Genomic DNA, 20,060 nt, shown 5'->3' on the forward strand with positions numbered 1-20,060 from the left:
GAATTAATCTTGAATATAGTTCTAGTGACTTGTTCAATCTGCTATCTGAGCTAAGCTAATTTCAGAGAGAGATACATCCTAGGAAGGTGGTTTTCTTCATTTTATGAAAAATCACAAGTATTGATAAAGCACCTACTATGTGCTAGACAGTGTGGAAAGTGATGAATCTAAAAAGATAAACAGATCTCAGATCTTCTTTCAATTTTATGGTGACAACAGTGGAAATAAAATCATAGGCCAATGATCATGTAGCTATCAGACCATCTAATAAATAAGAAACTAATTCAAGAAACCCAATTTGAGATCCTTCTCCAATGGCCTATAAAGTGAACATCTCTAGAGTGACAGTCTTATTGCTTTAAATGACAAATCAAAGAAGTGGTAGTTCGATGAAACAATGACCAACAGGTTTCCTTTGGAGAGATGAATAAGCAATTTAGCTGAGATGGTTTCATTTGTTGCCCAATGGAAAAAAAGATCCCTTTGGAGAATATTTAGTCATTTCATCTCATAGTCATGAAGAAGAGTGTAAATGAATTATGATGAAGCCATCATAAGCCAAAGTTTTCTAGAGAGATAAAAAGGTGGCACTATCTCTGAGCAGCCTGCCTGCCATGGTTTTCAAATCCTAGTCCTTGACGCTCACTTCCTAGACTGCAAATGAACAGTGGAGACATATTGGATAGAATGGCTCTGTGTGAAGAAATGAAAACTGCCAAAGGCTTATAAATCAATCAGCTGATCAATTAGCATTTAACTTGGTTAGCTAGTGCATCATGAATACTTTTCTTCAAGAAGAGAACTGGGTATTACTAATCGAGCAAGAGAGAAAATAAAAATGAAAGTGGTTTAATGAATAAGAATTAACAGTTACCAGGACAGGAGATGTCTTGGGCTTTTCGGGTATCATACTTGTCAGTTCATTTGTGAGGGACACTCCCACTAAGGAAACTCCCATGACCAGTATAGATTACTACCTGCTCTACAGCTTCTCATCACATAGAGTTGCTCAAGTCACTGGGATGTGAAGATACTTTCCAAGACTGATAATCTAGTATGTAAGGAAGGAAGGAGGGAAGGAAGAAAAGAAGGAGGGAAGGAAGAAAAGAAGGAGGGAAAGAAGGAAGGAAGGAAGGAAGGAAGGAAGGAAGGAAGGAAGGAAGGAAGGAAGGAAGGAAGGAAGGAAGGAAGGAAGAAAAGAAGGAGGGAAGGAAGAAAAAAAGGAGGGAAAGAAGGAAGGAAGGAAGGAAGGAAGGAAGGAAGGAAGGAAGGAAGGAAGGAAGGAAGGAAGGGAGGAGGGAGGGAGGGAGGGAGGGAGGGAGGGAGGGAGGGAAAGGAGGGAGGTGAGAAGGAGAGAAGGGAGGGAGGGAGGAGAGAAGGAAGGAAGAAAGGAAGGTAGGAGAGAGGGAAGAGAGAAGAAAGGTAGGAGGGAAGGAAAGATGGAAGGATTTAACTGTTAATTTAATTGTTTAAATGCCAACCACTGAGGATTCAAATAGAATAGTCAAGTTCTTCCCTATTGTTCAAAGAGCTTCCATTCTAACAGAAATAGTACATGTGGGAGAATTGTTTTGGTTTGGAAAGGCACAAAGACACTGAGTAAAGCCAATGGAAAGGAGCCTGTTATGTGATAATAGGGTACAGCCTATTCTATTGCATGGAAGAAGTGTTATCAAAGATATCATTAAACATGATTTGGACAGGAAAAAGAGGATATGGATCGGTTGCATAACAAGACTGGGGGATGACACTCACTGAGAGCCACAAAATGTTCAAAGAACTAGTCAGTCCCAGAATCTCAGAGGTGGTGAAGATCTCAAAGGCCATGGACCCAATATTTTGTCATTTAGTCATTTTTCAGTGATGTCCGACTCTTCATGACCCCATTTGGGGTTTTCTTGATCGTGATAGTGGAGTCGTTTGCCATTTTCTTCTCCACATAATTTAGAGATAAGGAAACTGAATCTAACATGGTTAAGTAACTTGTCCAGGAGCACACAGCTAGTAAATGTCTCAGGTTTGATCTGAACTCATGAAGTTGGTTCTTTACAAGTGAAAGGAGGGCTCCTATTGATGGAAAAAACAATGGGTCCATCTAAGGAGGCTTATGTTAAAGCTTTCTTTATCCTAAACCATTCAACTCATCATCTCAGTACAAAATTATAAAAAGGAGGCCAGATACCTTTTGAGTATTGTTCACTTTTGCCAACCCAAACTGGTATCATCATCAGAAAATTTAGTTGACAAACATGAAAAATCACACAGAAGCCTATATTGCTAGCCTGTGGTTTGTGGTGATACATTTTCACCTACCCCACAATTCCCTCCAATCCTCAAATATCTCTTGTGACAAAACAAAATCTATTTAATGCTCTAATATGTCCCTTTGGGGGGAGGAGGATGGGCTGTAGAGCATGTAATGGCAGAAATAATGGGAGCACAATCATATTATGAAGCCAACCACCATGACAGACGGCTGTCTCGTATGTTGACAGATGGGATAATGACTACTGTTAAAAATATTTAAGAAAATATTTAAGCATGGTGAAAACTTAAGAGCCAATATGCCATTCCAATTTTTCTCGTAATCTATCTTCAGTCATGGTGGTTTCCTTCAAAAAGATAACATGCTCTTGTCAATAAAATGAAATTTGATATGAAGCTGTCAAGTGAATGCTATTATTCTCTCCATACTGGCATCTATACAGAGTTTTGGAACAAATACTGATGATGATGATGAGGATGATGAGGATGATGATGACGACGACTCATGTTTTAAAAGAAGGGAAAAGAGAGGTGATGAAAGTTATTCAAAATCGTCTTTCTGAAACACATTTTTTCAAGTTTCTTTAAAAAACATTAGATAGGAGAGAAACTATGAATACAAGGAGGTGTAGACTGTGAAAAAAAAATGACTGTGGTTAGGCTGAGAACTCTGGTGTCTCTGCCAGATCTCTATGGGAAGAGCAAGAGAGAAAGAAAGACAGAAAGACACCGAGAGAAACTACCTCCCTGCCCCATTCCCCGGCCCCCAACTCCCTCCCCAAAGAGAAGCTCTCCTTCTTACCTGTCAAGCTACTGTTCATTTCAGGGACGTCATCCTCATCGTCATTTTCTGTGTGTACTATGCCAGCATTTTGCATATCATTGTAGGACTTAGTGCGTTTCGGGGTTGACTGCTTGGAGCCCGTTGGAAGGTTGTGCAAAGCATCAGTGGGAATCACTTTCCCGCTGACGGGTTGGCTGGGAGGCTTGGGTGTCCCATAATAGTTACCTAGGTGATAGAGACACATTTGCATGTTTCAGTGAGGAGTAACCAAAAAATAAAAATAAATAAGTAAAAAAGGCAAGATTTCACATTCTAACCCCATCTGACCATAAAGAAATTAAGCTGGAAAACTCAGACGGCCTGGATTTCTTTTCTGGGATGGATTTGAAAAAGATGTCTTTCCTCTTCAGCTAGACATGCTGAATTCAGAAGGCGGGATGAGAGCCTCATTGTTTAGGTTCAGGCAGCATGCAGGGAGGAAAACAAAGGCAGCTGGGCTGGAACCCTCAACTTCATCTCATTACATTTGAATTTTAATTAGTCACCTTTTTACATGTATGCACCAACACAGTGTACAGTCCATTTGGAGGGAGTCCCAAGTAAAAGAAAAAAACTCACTTGCTCCCACCCCAAAGGGACCTGAAAGGCTGCAGTGACCTTTATCAATAGAGGAATCGCAAAGAGGGGCTAGAGCATTTTTTAAAAAGTAATCTTTCTTTATGGGAAACATCCCCCAAAAAAGGAAAAGGGGGATTCGCCACGTGGCACTTATTGAATGGAGCAGTAGCAGTGGCTTCCGGGTCAGTTGGGGGAGGAATGCCACTTACCAAGGCTTCAAAGGGAACCCTTGTACAGTGGTGATGGTGCCTCTTGGAGCAGCCATTTTTAAATACCACGTGTCACAGGAGGCCCATAAGTCACGGTGGAGGCAGTGAAGTGCCAAGGATATAATCAAAATTCTGTCCCTTTTCAGATTATGAGCAGAGAGAAGCTGAATAATATGATCATTCTCCAGAATTCATCACTCATATTCATTGGGACATGGCTATAAAAAGGGGGGGGGGGGGACAAACAAAAACTGTTATGGGTTCATTCAATAAGTCCTAAAAAGGATGATTCAAGCTCAAGGGTGATGACCTTGTGTAGTAAGTCACAAGCTGTGAGTTTGAGTTCAGGCTTTCCCTTATTTGGGCCTCAGTTTCCTCATATGTAAAAATGAGAGAGTAGAAAAAAATGATTTCTCTGGTCCCTTCTGGTTCTAATCCTGGATCCTATAGCTCAATAATCTTGTAGTTCCTTTTCAGTTTTACAAATTCAGAAATTACAATTATATATTTGTCTACAGAAGATGTATATTTGTCTCTCAGAAGATTCCCAGAACAATAATTTTGTGTCTACTGGGACTCTTAATTTTTTGCATACAATGGAGTCAGTTGGTAGGCTGGTGAAGCCTATGGAACATTTCTCTGTATAATGTGTTGAGTGCATAAAATGTAACAAAGAGAATTGCAAAGAATTGTTATATTGAAATAAATTGTGTCCAAACTTACAGAGCCTGTGAAATCTATTCACAGACTTCTTGAGGATCAGTGGCTTCTGGGTTTGATTTTAATAATAATAATTAATAATGATATTGATAAACAATGACAATGATGATGATGACCATTAACAGGTCCTGTGATTTTACTAATGGACGGAGCTCCCAGTGAGAACTTCATCCAATACTTCATTCTACTGCAAGTAGGTAGGCTCTGTGCCAGGTAGAGACCAGAGATTGCTTAGAGCCTTGAGAAGAGTACCCACTTTTCCTGATAAAAATAGTTAGCATCTATAAAGTGTTTTGAATTTAGCCAAATGCTTCTAAGATGTTATTTCATTTGATCCCTTCCTCCAATGACCCTGTTAATCAAAGACTATTATTATTCCCATTTTGCAGGTGATGACACTGGAATGCAGAGAGTGCAATTTCTTAATCAAGATCTCACAACTATTTCAGATGTGGGACTTGAACTCACATTTTCTGGACTCGTTCCATTTTGTCTAATTAGCTAAGTGAATTTCATGGTTCTTGTTAATCTTGAAACAAAAAAGAGCTGAGAATATGTTGCTTGAGGTACATGGCCCCAAGAGGGCAGCTGAATTTATTTCTAACCAATTCTGTCTTTATGAATGAAGATATTAATGAGAGAATAGTTCATGATCAGGTACTATAGCTGATTTTGTAAATACATGAACCTATTAATGCCAGCTTTCAAATATAAATGGAGAAGTGTGAGATCAATTCAACAAATATTTATAAAATGTGTTCTCTCAAGAGAGAGAAGAGAGAGAAGAGACTTAAGAAATGTTTGCTGAATTGATCTTACACTTTTCAATTTATATGTCCATATAAAATATATATGGAGAGAATATACAGGTAAGTGTGTATGAGTATGTGTCTATAAGGACACCCACCCACACACCCACACACCCACACATACATATATATATATATATATATATATATATATATATATATATATATATATACACACACACACATAGTTGAATAAACTAGAAACCAAGAGACTTATCTTTACGAGTTCAAATCTAGCCTCAGACACTTCCTAACTGTGTTATCCTGGATGAGTCGCTTAACCCTATTTACCTCCGTTTTCGCATTTATAAAATGAGCTGGAGAAGGAAATAATAAAACAGTCCAGTGTCATGTCAAGAAAATCCCAAATGAGGTCAAAGAGAGTCAGATATGACCAAAATGACTAGCAACAACACCAAAAGACACACACACACGTGTGTGTATGTGTGTGTCAGGATACATACCTACATATATATGTATGTATATATAAACCACACACACATACACACACACACACAAACACACACACACATACACACACCATATGCAAAATGTTAGGTGAACTGCATTAGACACAGGGGGAAATGTGAAGATCAAGTGGGCAGCTGGTGGTATAGTAGAAAGAGCATTGAGTGTAGAGTCAGGAAGACCTGAATTCAAATCCTCCTTCATATACTTCCTAGCTTGTGATTCTAAGAAGGCCATTGGTCACTGTCTACCTCAGTTTCCTTATTTGCAAAAAGAGGCTAATAATAACAAGGCTCTTAGTACTGTGCCTGGCTCGTAGGAAGTGCAAGATAAATGTTCATGATTCTGATCCCTCTTCTCTTGGAGCTTCCAAGTGTGCATATGAATTAAAGTCCACTGTCTGTGTTTGAGACCATCATCCTCTATGTGCAGTGTCTTCATGTATGTGTGCATATACATAGGAATAGTGTTGATAGTTGAGCATGGATGAATTGGAATATTGATGATCCAGGGTTCTATCTTTTTATTATTTTAAGGTATTAAACTTTAATGCATTTTGGGAGATTCTGGTGACTTTAAGAAAAATCATTGACTAAAAATTTTTTTAAAAAATGATTAGCTTTGATGAGGCCCAGGTTAGACTTCACCCAGAGAATCATTATTTTCATCAAAACACTAAAAGTAAATTTGTTAACCTATTCCCCAGTTTCTGAGTGTCCTTCATTCTCAAAGGACCAAAATGATGTCACTATGTTAGAATAGTGGCAGATCAGACCAATATGAGCTCAGAATGCTCTGCCACAGGTCAGACACAAATCGTCCCTGTGAACATTTGGGTGGATTCTCTAACCTTGTGTATCTTGTCTTTCTTCTGAGTTAATTCAATTCTGTTTTGATCATAGAGCAGCACCTTGTCCACAATATAGGAAACTGAATCACTTCCATTTCAATTCTCTTAGGAAGATTCTGAAGCGCTCCTGGCAGGAGAAGGTACCAGACACTGTGGTCCCTTCTCGAGCTAAACTGCCAAATATTCCAAATCTACTCCAGAGAGCCCAACTCCGTTGGGCTGGTCACACTGTTCGAATGCCAAACATACACTTGCCAAAAAGATTATTTATGGAGAATTCACACAGGGCAAGGGCTCACTAGGTGGTCAGACAGTGATATAAGGACACTCTCAAGGTTTCTCTTAAGAACTTTAGAATTAATTGTATAATATGGGAGACACTGACACAGGACCAGCCATCATGGTGTGCCCTCACCAAAGGTGCTGTGCTTTATGAGCAAAGCAGAAGTGAATTAGCCCAAAAGAAACACAAAATGTGTAAAGTAAGTGAAGACTTTTTTTCCCCCTGAGGTAGGATTCTAGGTTTCTCTTTATTTTTCAATTTTTATTGATATCTTTGATTCTCACACTCCATTTAATTCAGAATATTTCCCTTCTTTTGCCCTACCTCACCTATTGATCCATCCTTGGTTACAAAAAATAAAGCAGAAAGAAGAAAAAAAAATCCAACAACTGAGCAAAATTTAACACCAAATCAATCGGGGCTGATAAGTGTATGCTGTGTTCTATATCCACAGTCATCCAGCTCTACAGATTAGGAAAGCAGATGGATTTTCTCTTTCTCACTTTGAAGACAATTTTAGTATTATAATTATGAGGGTCAGCTTTGGTTTGGGGCAAATTTGATTTTTTTCATGTTCTTTCATTTTCAGTGCTGTAGTTTCTATATATGTTGTTTTCTCCCGGTTTTGTTAAACTTCATTTTCCATCAGCTTTCAGTCTTCCTGTGCATCTCTAAATTTTTCAGATCCATCATTTCCTTGGGTGCAGTACTATTCCATACATTCACTCATTACAATCTGTTTAGTCATTTTCTAATCAATGGGTATGTACTCTTTCCAGTTGAACAAGGGCATACCCATTACTTCTCACTGATGACAGTAATAAAATAAGACCAAAATTAATCTAGAGCCATGAGTAGGTGACATAAGGATATTGAAGAGGCAATTAGAATGGCACATTCTTCTTCTGCATTATATGGAGTGTCCCCAAATTCCTAGTGCAGGCTTAAAATCCCAAAGTTTAAAACATCCTTGTGTATCCAATGCACACAACCACTTTTTAAACTTTCACATCCAAGGTCAATACAAGAGCCTTACTCTAAAATTCCTAACAATCTTCATATTCTTCAGCATGTCTTCAATTCTTATAGCTTTGTTCCTAGCTCCAAATCATGTGCTTTTCCACATAGCTCCCAATGTGGCTGGAGACAGAGGGTTGGACTTGCTGTCAGGGGAGACCTGGGTTTGAATCTCATCTCAAAGTGGTACTAGCTGCTTGACCCTAGGCAAGCCACTTATTTTGTCTGAGCCGCAATCCACTCATATGGAAAAAGAGGGAATTGTGTTCAATTACATCTAAGGTTTCTTAAAAAAATATCTATGAACTTAATCTCTCTGCTCTGTGTTCCTTCTTGTTCACTGGACTTTTTAAATACTTCATCTTCTTATGATATGTCCTTGGAGTCCATTGCCTCATTTTCTCAAGGTAATGAGGAACCCAACTACCGTGATCAAGAGACTAGGAGTCAAAGAAGCACAAGCACCATGGACTTTGAAAGGAGATTCTTAAGCCTTAAATAAAAATCAAGTAAGCATATGCTTTGATTCACAAAAAAATAATTAATTTGGACTTCAACTTGGCAAACTATAGTTTCTTGAAACCATCAATCGATTCCCTCATGTAATTACTAATGTATGTTTCATAATGGGTATATCACACTAGCTATTGTACACAAAATTCATGGGCCTCAGTATTGGCTTTGAAGTGAAATTTGATAGGACATGAGCGTTCAGACTAATAATTCATAAATGAAAAGCTCTATCAGTAATTCTAAGAGGCAGTTAGTAATTCCTCCCCACATCCCCAGCATTTTCAACTCCAGAAACTAATTTTTCCTGAGAGGCACAGTTCCAAATTGAAGTTTCCCTTGATGGTTCTTCTACCATTTAAAAGATGAAATCATCAATAAGGCAAATCAATAAATTGTTGACTAACTTCCTTTAGGTGTTTATTGAGTCATTTTTCAGTCATGCCTGGTTCTTCGTGACCCTATTTGGATTTTTCTTGACAAAAATTCTGGAGAGACTTTCTATTTCCTTTTCCAACTCATTTAACTGATGGGGAAACTGAGTCAGTTTCTTCAGGGTCACACAGTTAGTAAGTGCCTGAGGCCAGATTTAAACCCAGGAAGATGAGGTTTCCTGATTCCAGGCCCAATGTTTTATCCACTGGGACACCTAGCTGCCGACCTTTTCCGAGTAAGGCATAAGAAAACACTTTTGAAAGTGTTCAGATAATCTGAATCTCTCATCATTGCTATATCTTGTCACTATATACTCAAGCATGGAGAAAAATGAGATTACATCCCCATCTCATTCCGTGCAGCATAATGAATTCTAAATGGATCAGTGATCTAAAATGTGTGTCTGTGTGGTTGTTGATGATGTTATTTTTAAGATACATAAAAGTCATTCTGTACATAACAATTATGAAGCAGTAGAAACATTTTAGAAATTAAAAGAGAATAAACTGAATTGATCATTTAAAAATGAAGATGTTTTACACCAAGAACAATGAATACAAAGAATAAAAAGGAAAGAAATAGATTGGAAAATAAATTCTTCAGCCTGTGAAGCTATGTACTCCTTAACAATTTGAATTATCCAAACGTGGAATGGATGACATAGGAAGATTGTATCTCCTCTCCCTTCCCCCCAAAAAATCCCTACACAAAAATTCAAAGATTACATGTTAATAATGTTGTAAAGGTATGACTTCCATTAGGTGGGACTTGAATTGGGTAGCATCAGAAGCCCTTGCAGCCTCTAAGAATGTGTGATTGTGTGACAAAAAGAGGTATTTGTCACTGATCTTGAAATCTATAGGGTACACTCCAAGGCCACAAGGAACAGAGAATCATCAATAAGCATTTATTAAGTGCCTGTTATATGGCAGGAACTCATTTTTAAAATGAAATATCCCTGACCCTCCCCCAAGAGTTTACCTTCTCCTGAAAATTGATAATATAGAGTAATTATGTATAAAAGAAATACAAGACAATTGGGGAGAAAATGGGGCACTTTCTTTAAAGGGACTAGGAAAGGCTACATGTAGAAAATGATGATTGGGCTAAATCCTGAGGAAAACATGGGCTTTAGAAAGGTACAGATGAAAAGATAAAGTATTACAGGCATGGGGGCCAGATAATGAAAAAGTACCAGTACCAAGATGGTAGGAGTGGGATGAAGTGTGTGTGTGTGTGTGTGTGTGTGTGTGTACACATAAGGACAATTTTTCCATCCTTCTGTGGTAGGACAGTAAAGTCTGAGGAACCTAGAACTGCACAGTGCCAGATAACAGAAGGTTCTGAGTGCCAAACAGAGGAGCTCACATTATAGCTGAGAATATCGAACCTAGAGCTATTATTATCCAGTTGCCATGTGAAGACCTGCAAAGGTGGGGGACTGATAAACTCTCCAGGAGGCCCATTCTGCTTTTGAACATCATCAGGAAGATTTTTTTTTTTTTTTTTGTCATCAAGTCTCAGTTGACCCCTTTGCAACTTCTACTGATGGCTTCTGTTTCTGGCTTCTGGGACCAGCCAGACAAAATCTCTTCTTCCTGCATATGGCTGCCCATCAAATACCTGAAAATAGCTGTCCCATTGTTCTTGGTCTTCTCTTCACATAAATGATCATTTGTAAAGTGCTTAGCACAATGCCTGGCTTATAAGTAAGCTCTGTAAAAATGATAGTTGTGGTGGTGGTTATTGTTCTTCTGAAGGCTAAATACCTCAATTCTTTCAACAATCCTCAAAGAACAAGGAAGGATTTAAGGCTCTATAGCATCACGAATGGCTGTTTTTCTGGTTCAATCAGTGCTAAGGTAAAAGATACTAAGAACTGAGCACAAATACAGCAGACAAGATTTGACTAGAGTGGAGCACAAATCCCCTTATTCCTGAAAATTCTTCTGGTTGCACAGAATACTAAAAGCCTATGTTGAGCATGTAGTCCACCAAATCCCCCAGATCTTTTTTCCAAAGTCTGGTCTATCTAGTGGGTTCTGTTCTAGATGATAGAGCAAAGGAAACTCAGAAGCACACTCAGAGAAGTAAAAGGTGAACCAAGAGACCCAGCATTCATTAATAGTGCTAAATAGTGTCAGATGAAACATGGACATCAAGAAAAATGGAGGCCAGCAGATTATATTCCTGTCTTCCATTTATCCCCAAATCCCATACTTAATAAAAGAAAGGGGGTTACCAGTGCCCTACCAGCAAATCATGACATAGCTAATTAATTTAAGCTCCTTGCAAAAGGTCTGAGGATTGGCACAAGAGTGACCCTGAACTTCGGCTAGATTTGAATCTTCATAACTGTAATATATAATTTTATTTCTGATTACTCTATTCATAAAAATACATACTGATTTCTAGAACTTCAATCGGGTAACTACTGGACTCTCTGATTAATTCATTTCATTGGTTAATTGGCCAGAAATCTCCTCACTGACTCCTACATGCAACTTTGATCCAAAGGAATAACAACATTCAATGAAACCATCAAAACCTTGATAGCATTTACACACCCCTGCGTGTTATATGAGAAAGTGCATTCTAGCAAAGAGATCCATTATATGGTTTGGTAGCCTGAAGCAGGTCCATATTAAACCTGAAAATAATCATTTCCCTTTGAAGAGGGTTAAGTACAAAATAACATTATTATGCTATTTACTCAGCTTAATTCACAGGTTATTCAACCTGCAGGACAGATGAAATTGCTATCCAATGAACTGGTGAAGAATATTAATGGGAACCATCAATCCCCTGAGGTACAAGAAATTAGTATCCTTGGATAAAGTCAAGAAAATGAGACAATAATATTAATAACAGCTAATGTGCACAGTGTTTGTATGGATTATCTCATTTAGCCTCACAATCATCCCATAAAGCATGTGCTATTATGCCCATTTTAAAGATTACTCAGATAAAATATTAAGGTCATAATTAATTATATGAGGCTTACTGTATATGGGTAAACCAGTAAGTGGAATATAATTTCCTCAAAGATTATTTTCGTTTTCATCTCATAGCCTTTTGCCAAGTAGCTAGGACACATGTAATTATTATTTGTCCTTTTTTGGAAGAGGATGAAAGACATCATGGGAGCCATGTCTTGACTTTGCACATGAATCGGATTTAAGGAAGCAGAGCTGCCCAGACCCATCAGTCTCATTCTCTCTTTCCAGTCATTGATATGTGGTGGCAAGACAAAAGTCAGGATGACTGGCCATGGTCTGGGATGTAGCAGATGACCTTGCTGACTTCTTCAATGACTGACCAAGCTCCAAGCCCTCCTTCAGCTGCCTTCATGGCTGCCGGGCCAAATTGTAGTATTCTTCCACGGAATTTTTGGAAGGGACATCCCCCTCACTCACCTATCAGTCACCCTCAGTTTGGATTAGCCATCTGCAGGCTTACTGGGGTGCAGCTGGGCAAATCAGGTAGACAGCACCAGAATTACTTACTAAACAACTGATGAATGCTTGTTAGATTGGCCTGGGTGGGAGGAATAATTTTTAGAGACCAAATACCTACATACAACCCTGTCCTCTTGTCTCTCATAGAGAAAAGCTTTCATGAGTACATTAAGACCAAAGAGATGAGTGATTCAGAAGCCACGATAAGTACAAAAACAGCAGAAGTTATCAAAGGCAGCCCTTTGGATGTAGTGGAATTTGTGATCAGGTTAAAAGGGGGACAGAAAACTTGTGAAAATAAAAAAAGATGCTTTTTAAAACTATATACACACATATCTTGAAAAAAGCCTTTTTAAAAGAATATACAAATTATTTCCCCTCCTGTTTCTAGAGTTCTTAAAGGTGGGGTGATCTCCACCCTCAAAATGGCAATGGTGTATACAGGACAGATTAGTTCTCTTAATAAATGCTTGGCAAATTGAAAAATGAGCACTCCTCCCACCTCCAATCACTTTGTACTTACTTGGTATTTAGCTAATCTTTAATTATCCAAGGCAGCTAGGTGATTCAGTGGATAGAGCACTGGGCCCGGGCTCCAGAAGACCCAAGTTGGAATCTGATCTCAGCCAGTGGGCAGATCATAACTTTTTCTAGCTGCCTCAGTTTCCTCCTCTGCCAAATGGGGCTAATAATAGCACCTACTTATTGTGAAGATGAAATGAGATACTGTGAATTAATGTACTTAGCACCATGCCTGGCACTTAGTAGGCAGTCAACAAATACTTTTCTTCTTGTTCCCCCTTCCTTTCCTTGAGTCTGTGTTATTTGCAGTCACCCACCCGGTAGTCTCTAAGATTTTGTATGTCTGTGCTCAATGCTTCTCACACATATCAGAAATTGGATAAATATTGGTTGGCTTGAAATGAACTGAGACGAGCAGAATTCCCACCTGCCTCTGGGCCTTGAAGGGCCAGCAGAAATCCAAAAGCTGGCCCCACTTTTTCTACTACCCTTCATATCCTAGAAGGGAACTATCCCGAGATGAGGAAGCAAAGTTCTTTATCCACTTTAGAAAAAAAAAAAGAAAACAAAACCCTAATGTAGTCTCTCCTCATACTAATCCCATGAATCTGTTTTTAATGTTGAACTAAAGAAAGTCAGCATGAAATAGGAGAGAGAAGTTAGCTTCTGGATCAGGAAAACCAAGATTCAAATCCTGTTTCTGATCCACAAAAGGCTAGATACGGTGGTAACCTCTTGTGCCTCAGGTTACTACCCAATAATCTATGTTATAGCAGAGAGGACAATCTGTATCTGTACAGAGAATTTGTACACTGGGTGCACCTTACACAGATGAAATCACAAAAATCCCACGTCTGAACTGTAAAAATGAAATTGAAACAAAATGAATTTGAGAGGCACCTAGATGGCTTAGTAGACAAGAGTTCTGGACTTGACATTGGAAAGCCTTATATCCTGTATCACACACTTGTTAGTATTGGGGACGTCGAGAAATCATTTACTCTCTCTGGGAAATTTATAGTTAAGTTTTCTTATCTATAAAATGAGGGAATAGGTTTTGATGACCCCTAAGGTCCCTTTTAGCTTTTAATCAGTGAGTTTTTAAGTCCATAAATAGTTTCCTTTTTTAAATTTCACATTCCCAACTCACTTTCTTCCTCTAATCAAACTTCTTCAAAAATGCTCTAAATCCCTTCCCCTCCTCAAATATCCCCTCCCAAAGTTGCCCATATATTACTCAGTGTCTCAAAAGTTTTATAAGGTATAATTTTAAGCTCTAAAATCTTAAGAGTTTGGGGACATGCTGATTAGTCCAAGCATGGTTCCCCTTTGGAAACTTGGTATTTGATGCTTGTGGGAATGAGGGGGGAGGATGTGTCCCATGATGCTATGTGGGGCTAACTTTGTGGGAATTAACTTGCAGACGAAAAAAGGCAAGCTTCAGCCTGAGTTATCAGTGGTTCCTGTGATTGGGTCCATGCAAAAGGAAGAAGACGCCCCAATCCTTAGTGCCCTTCATGGCAATTTAGTATGGGACTTTGCCTGGTGGAAAGGAGAAGACCTGATGTCTAAGAGGAGAGAGAAGGGAATGGGATTTAGAATCTTTCCCTTTTTGATGTATTATAGTGGGCAGAAAGTTAGCCTTGAAGGCCAGGGAAACCTGAATTCAAATCCTCCCTTTTACCCATCCTGGCTATATGATCCCAATCCCTCAGAACTCTGGGCACATTTTTTTCCCCATAAGTTGAAAGAAGGAAGCAATGTGCATTGGGAGAGGGATTTTCCTCACCTAGGGGATCCTTATAGCAAGGAAGTCATAGAGCTGGGGCGTAGCCTGGCCTGAGCCCTCTTAAATGCATACTAATGAAGCTTTTTAAAATTTTTCACCTCCTTAACCATCCAACAACTCAACAGCCCCATGTAGCAGAGAGGTGCTACCTTTTATTATCTCAGTTTCCCAGATGAGAAAACTGAGATTAGATTAGTTATACATTTTACCAACAAGATGTAAAAAGAAATGGTTTCTTAAATAATAAATGCTGATATGTGTACAGGGGTTAGGACTGCAACAAATTTTGCAAATATTAGTTCATCTGAACCTCCCAACACCCTTGTGGAGGGCCAGAGTCAGATGTAGGGTTAGGATTAATGTTCTATGTATTTTTTATGCTCATTTTCCAGGTAAGTGATAGAAAGTCCTATAGGCAAACTGGTCTTGGTCATATGGCAAGTATCCACTAGGAGATTTGCCTTCAGGGCTACCAGCTTGCTAGCCTGGTCACCATTATTGGGAATTCCCTGGCTCCCCCGCACTTGGACCTATATCCACCTTGGATACATTATTTTAAGTACCTGGGCAGCTAAGGAGTCACTGTCAAAAAGACTTTGGAGCTATAAGAAGAAAAGACAGAGGGAAAAGGTTTTTTTTTTCTTTGATTGGTTTCTAAGCCTCAACTTTCTTGATTTCTGTCCCTTTTCTCCACTCATACCTGCCAAAGTGATCTACTCAAAAAAATCCAGGGTTCAATTAAAAATCTCATTTGGGTTTTAAATCCCTTTACAACCTCCCCCTCCCTAGCTTTCCAGTCCATTTATATTTCACTCCCTTATAAGTACCAAAAAAGTGACATAGGACTCCTGGCAGACAATACTGCATCTCTCAATTCTGTCCATTTTCTCCAGCCATGTTCCATGTCTAGAAAGTGCTCGCTCCTCACTTCTGCCTCCTGGCTTCCAGAGTTTTCTTCAAGTCAGACTGGAATTCCATTTTCTACTAGTGGCCTTTTCCCCAGGTGCCCCTCAATGCTAGTGCATTGCCCCTGAGATCACCTCTCATTTTCCCTGTGTCTAGATGTTATAAGTGACATTATTGTAGGTGAGCTCTACTACCTCATATAGAGATGATGACATCTCTGCTTTTGCCTTTTTTTTTTCTTTTTTTATATCTCCAATGCTTAGTACAGGCCAGGTACATAGTAAGCACTTAATAAAACGCTTGCTGATGGACAAAAAAAAAAAAATCAATAACTTGAATGCTGCTTTTCAGTCATTTCTAAGAAATAAAAGAGGGCTTTCAAGGTGTAGCCCTCCCCTAGGAATTTCTCTGAACTTAATATTAATGATTAGCATTTATTTACAAGAGAAATTGGACAATATTTGGGATATTTTCCAACTCAGGTGTTCATCAAGTTTCTTAGCGAGGAGCTTAGTGCAGAAGGAGCTCATCTTTCGCGTCACTCTCCCAGTGTCTTCCCAGCGGCATGGATGATCTGAGGAGGATCTGCTTACCATGGCCAGGCAAATCCAGAGCCCAGAGCTACGACAGCTCCAGAATACCAGCCTGAACGGGGCACAATGTGGGCAGCATCCAAGGCCTCTCGGTTAACCACTGTTAGGAGACTCCCTCATGGTTTTTTGCATCTCCCTCACCATATGGCTATGATTGTAATTGTATAAAACTAAATGCAAACAATTAAATTAGAGCACTCTAATAATCTGTCTTTGAAGGAAAACCCTACGCTGAAGGAAATGGAAAAATCTCACTTCTCTCTCTGACTAGAAGAGTCTAGAGTCTAAAGTGGATGCCCAAGGGTGGGTCCAAGACTTAGTTCCTGCTCTGATGCTTCCATCTTTGCCCACACTAATGTAATGACGAGAAGCTGGGGAATCTGATCTCCATACTCCTAAATCTCTAAAGGGCCAGAAACTGGAGGGAGGAACTGGTCAGTGAGATGGTAAAAGTCTATTAAAAAAAAAAAAGGGAAAATCAGATGATAGTCCGGTAGGGAGGGATAGCTCCCGAGGGTCGTTGATACCAAGGTCAATATCACCAACATCTATGAAGCTATGAATTAGGCACCAAGGGGTACAAAAACACAAAATAAAAAAGTTGGTCTTGGTCATATTCAGCTTTAACTAAAGGGTAAATTGGGGCAGATCTCCCAGCAAAATCTTGTTTATTAGCAAGGACATTGTACCTTTAATAAATGGGTCAGTGGCTTGTCTCCATTAAAGCCAAAGATCCAGAGCAAAAGGACTCTTGGTTTTGTGGGAAATAGAACAAAGAAAAGAGCAGAGTGGATGATATCACGGGATTAAAGGCAACATGACTGGTTAAAGAGTTGAGATATAGGGAAAAATATGATTAATTAGAAATCTGGTAAGGGGGGCCATCAACAATCTCCTTTTTTTCTTGTGTGAGACTAAGAAGTCCTCTTTGTTTGAATCAGGTGTGAGATAGTGGGTTAGGCTTTTGGACAACAAATCCAGCATCCCTGAAAGATAGCTTGTTGGAATCAAGATGTCAGGGTCAAACTCCCTTTCTGGTTACACACATTCTCCAAGATTAGTTAAATTCCCCGAGGCAGGAAAGCTGGATTTTTAAATTTAATCCATTACAAATCAGTTGAACTCTGAACTAAGTTCAGGAATAAGAACCATGACTTAAGCAGTTATAGGACAAAATTCATTAATTGTAAATAGCATTAACAGGAAACCGATCCAAGAACATTCTTAATCTTCTCATCTTGAAGTTAGAAAGATCTGGTTTTAAATGCTGCTTCTTAGATGAATTGGTGGAGTTTAAAATTTGTTTGATCCTTCTGTTCCTGATGCAATGGATAAATAATAGATAAGGGTTCCTAATTTCTAAAACCCTCTCTTGAATTTATTTTGTATTTGTGTTTATAATGTATTATAATCATGATCTTATAGGATCATAGTTAAGTGCTAAAAGGGATTGAAGTCCAATAAATCCAACCTCTAAGTAATTATAAATGATAAATGATAAAACTGAAGTAAGAAAATTATAAAGTAGGATTTGAACCCAGGACCTGTTTTTCAATATTAGAAAGTGGCTCTTTGAAAAGATACCCAATAGATCTGTACTGGAGCTACTGTATAAGATTCACAGTATCAGCTGCTATCTGGAAAAGATAAAAATACTGAGAAAAGTTCCTTCTGGGATAAGAGATCACTTTCTATTCCCCGTTTCCTGATATTTCTAATATCATGGTGGAATAATTTACCAAAAGAGTTGGCAGGTTGTTAGACCAATGCACTATAACAGTCAAGAAAATATTGGCAATCCTTTTTGTGCTCATTTCTTCCCATGAGCCCTGAGATCAGGCTGGTCAGGAATATCTAGCTAGGGGATGGATGAATCTATCTCCTTTTTATATCAGGCTCCAGATGTATACTTAAAACTGCCAATACTACATGGTTTTATTTATTTATTAATTTATTTATTTTTGGTTTGTTTAAGCCTAAATCATAGCAATTGCTCACCAATCAATCAACTTGATGGATAGCTTTGGATCTGAATTGTCACTGTGTCTCTCTTAATTCCCATTCTAAGTCTGCAGACCAAGTCCCATTATTCTCTCTTCACTCATCAACCTTTCACTGAAAAAGTATTAGATTTAGAATGAGAGGATCTAGTTTCAAATCCTGGTTTTGACTCTCAAATTGGGTGGCCGTGGAACTTCTGTAAAACCTCTGTGAAACTGTCATAAGAGTTCTAATGGGGTCCCATAAACTTTTTATTTTTTTGGATAACTGTATTCCAATATAATGGGTTTTCTTTGCTTCAATTTCCATCAAGCCTTAGCTAAAGTTCTACTTTCTGCAAGAAATCTTTCTAAATTCTCTTTATCATGTCTTCCTTCTTAGATTAACTCCATTGTATGCTATATATTTTGCTTGCACATAATTGATTATATGTTACCTCCCTCATTAGACTGTGACCTCCTTGAAAATAGAAACTTTTTATTAAAAAGTTTTATTTTTTTTTTAATGTTCCTAGTGCTTAAAGGCACAGTATCTAGTTAACTGAAGAAGCTTAATGAACGCTTTTTGACTTGACTTTGTAAACCTGTGCACTTGATTTTATTATTAAAAAGATTATTCTGTATTATTGTTATATAAGAAATAACAAGCAGATTGATTTCAGAAAGATCTGGAAAGACTTACATGAACTGATGCTAAGTGAAGTAAGTAGAACATAGAGAACACTGTACACAGCAACAAGATTATATGATGATCGATTTTGATTGACGTGGCTGTTTTCAACAATGAAGTGATTCAAGGCAATTCCAATAGTCTTGTGATGGAAAGAGCCATATGCATCCAGAGAGAGAACTACGAAAACTGAATGTGGATAAAACATAGTATTTTCACCTTTTTTTGTTGTTGTTATTCTTGTTGTTTGCTTGTTTTATTTTTCTTTCTTGCGTTTTTTCTTTTCACTTTTGATCTGATTTTTCTTACGCGGCATGACAAATATGGAAACATGACAAGCAGTTATAGGACAAAATTGTACACGTTTAACTTATATTGGGTTGCTTGCTGTCTACAAAAGGGGGTGGGTGGAGGGAGGGAAAGTATTTGGAACACAAGGCTTTGCAAAGGTGAATGTTAAAGAATGTCTTTGCATGTATTTGGGAAAATAAAAAGCTATCAAGTTAAAAAAAATATTCTGAGAAGGGGTCCTTTGTCTTCACCTGTTTACTCAAGGAATATGAGACATTAAAAAAAAAGTTAAGTACGATGATCTCAGAAGTGCTTGCCAGCTTTAAATCTATGATGGCATGAAATGAGTCTAAGTGGTGGCCCCTGCATATATCCTAAATAACTCATGTCTCTGCTCAGTATTTAGCTTCATTTTTTTGGTGTCTTTGTCTTGGCTGTCTGAGAGGACAATGGCTAGGTGAGATCACATGCCACTGATGATAGAACAATGTGGCCCACTGGAGAAAGGGCCAGTTGTGGAGTCTGGAATTAATTAATACTTCACGAGCACCACATAATCTGGGATGGACATTGTGATTGGGGCAAGCAAACCTGATGCCATTAATGAAACAACCCCCACCGCAGACACCTGAGTATACATTGTGCCTCTGCATATATTGGTATATGACTGCAGGCAAATCCCTCTATTCACTGCCTTAGGCAACTCTATGGGGTAAGTTACCTATCTACACAAGGAGAGGTGTGTTCCATACCAGAAGTCCCCTGAACTGATGGAATCTCATTTGGGGGGTTGGGAATGGGTGAGGATGGAGCATAGGCTGTTAGGGGCATAGAATTTAAGGGCAGTTCTATTTCTAAAACAA

At 38.6% G+C, this 20,060-nt stretch overlaps 1 protein-coding gene across 1 annotated transcript in view; it reads right to left on the bottom strand.

The window, feature by feature from the left end:
* The window catches only part of MAGI1 (membrane associated guanylate kinase, WW and PDZ domain containing 1), a 691,778-nt gene that overhangs the window by 127,298 nt on the left and 544,420 nt on the right, over positions 1-20,060 (bottom strand). The window contains exon 4 of the mRNA XM_031963081.1: positions 3,068-3,274. Coding sequence (XP_031818941.1) covers positions 3,068-3,274 — 207 coding nt within the window. The remainder of the gene's footprint in view (positions 1-3,067; positions 3,275-20,060) is intronic.

The sequence above is a fragment of the Sarcophilus harrisii genome, chromosome 1 (assembly GCF_902635505.1).
Source record: "Sarcophilus harrisii chromosome 1, mSarHar1.11, whole genome shotgun sequence".
Classification (NCBI taxonomy): domain Eukaryota; kingdom Metazoa; phylum Chordata; class Mammalia; order Dasyuromorphia; family Dasyuridae; genus Sarcophilus; species Sarcophilus harrisii.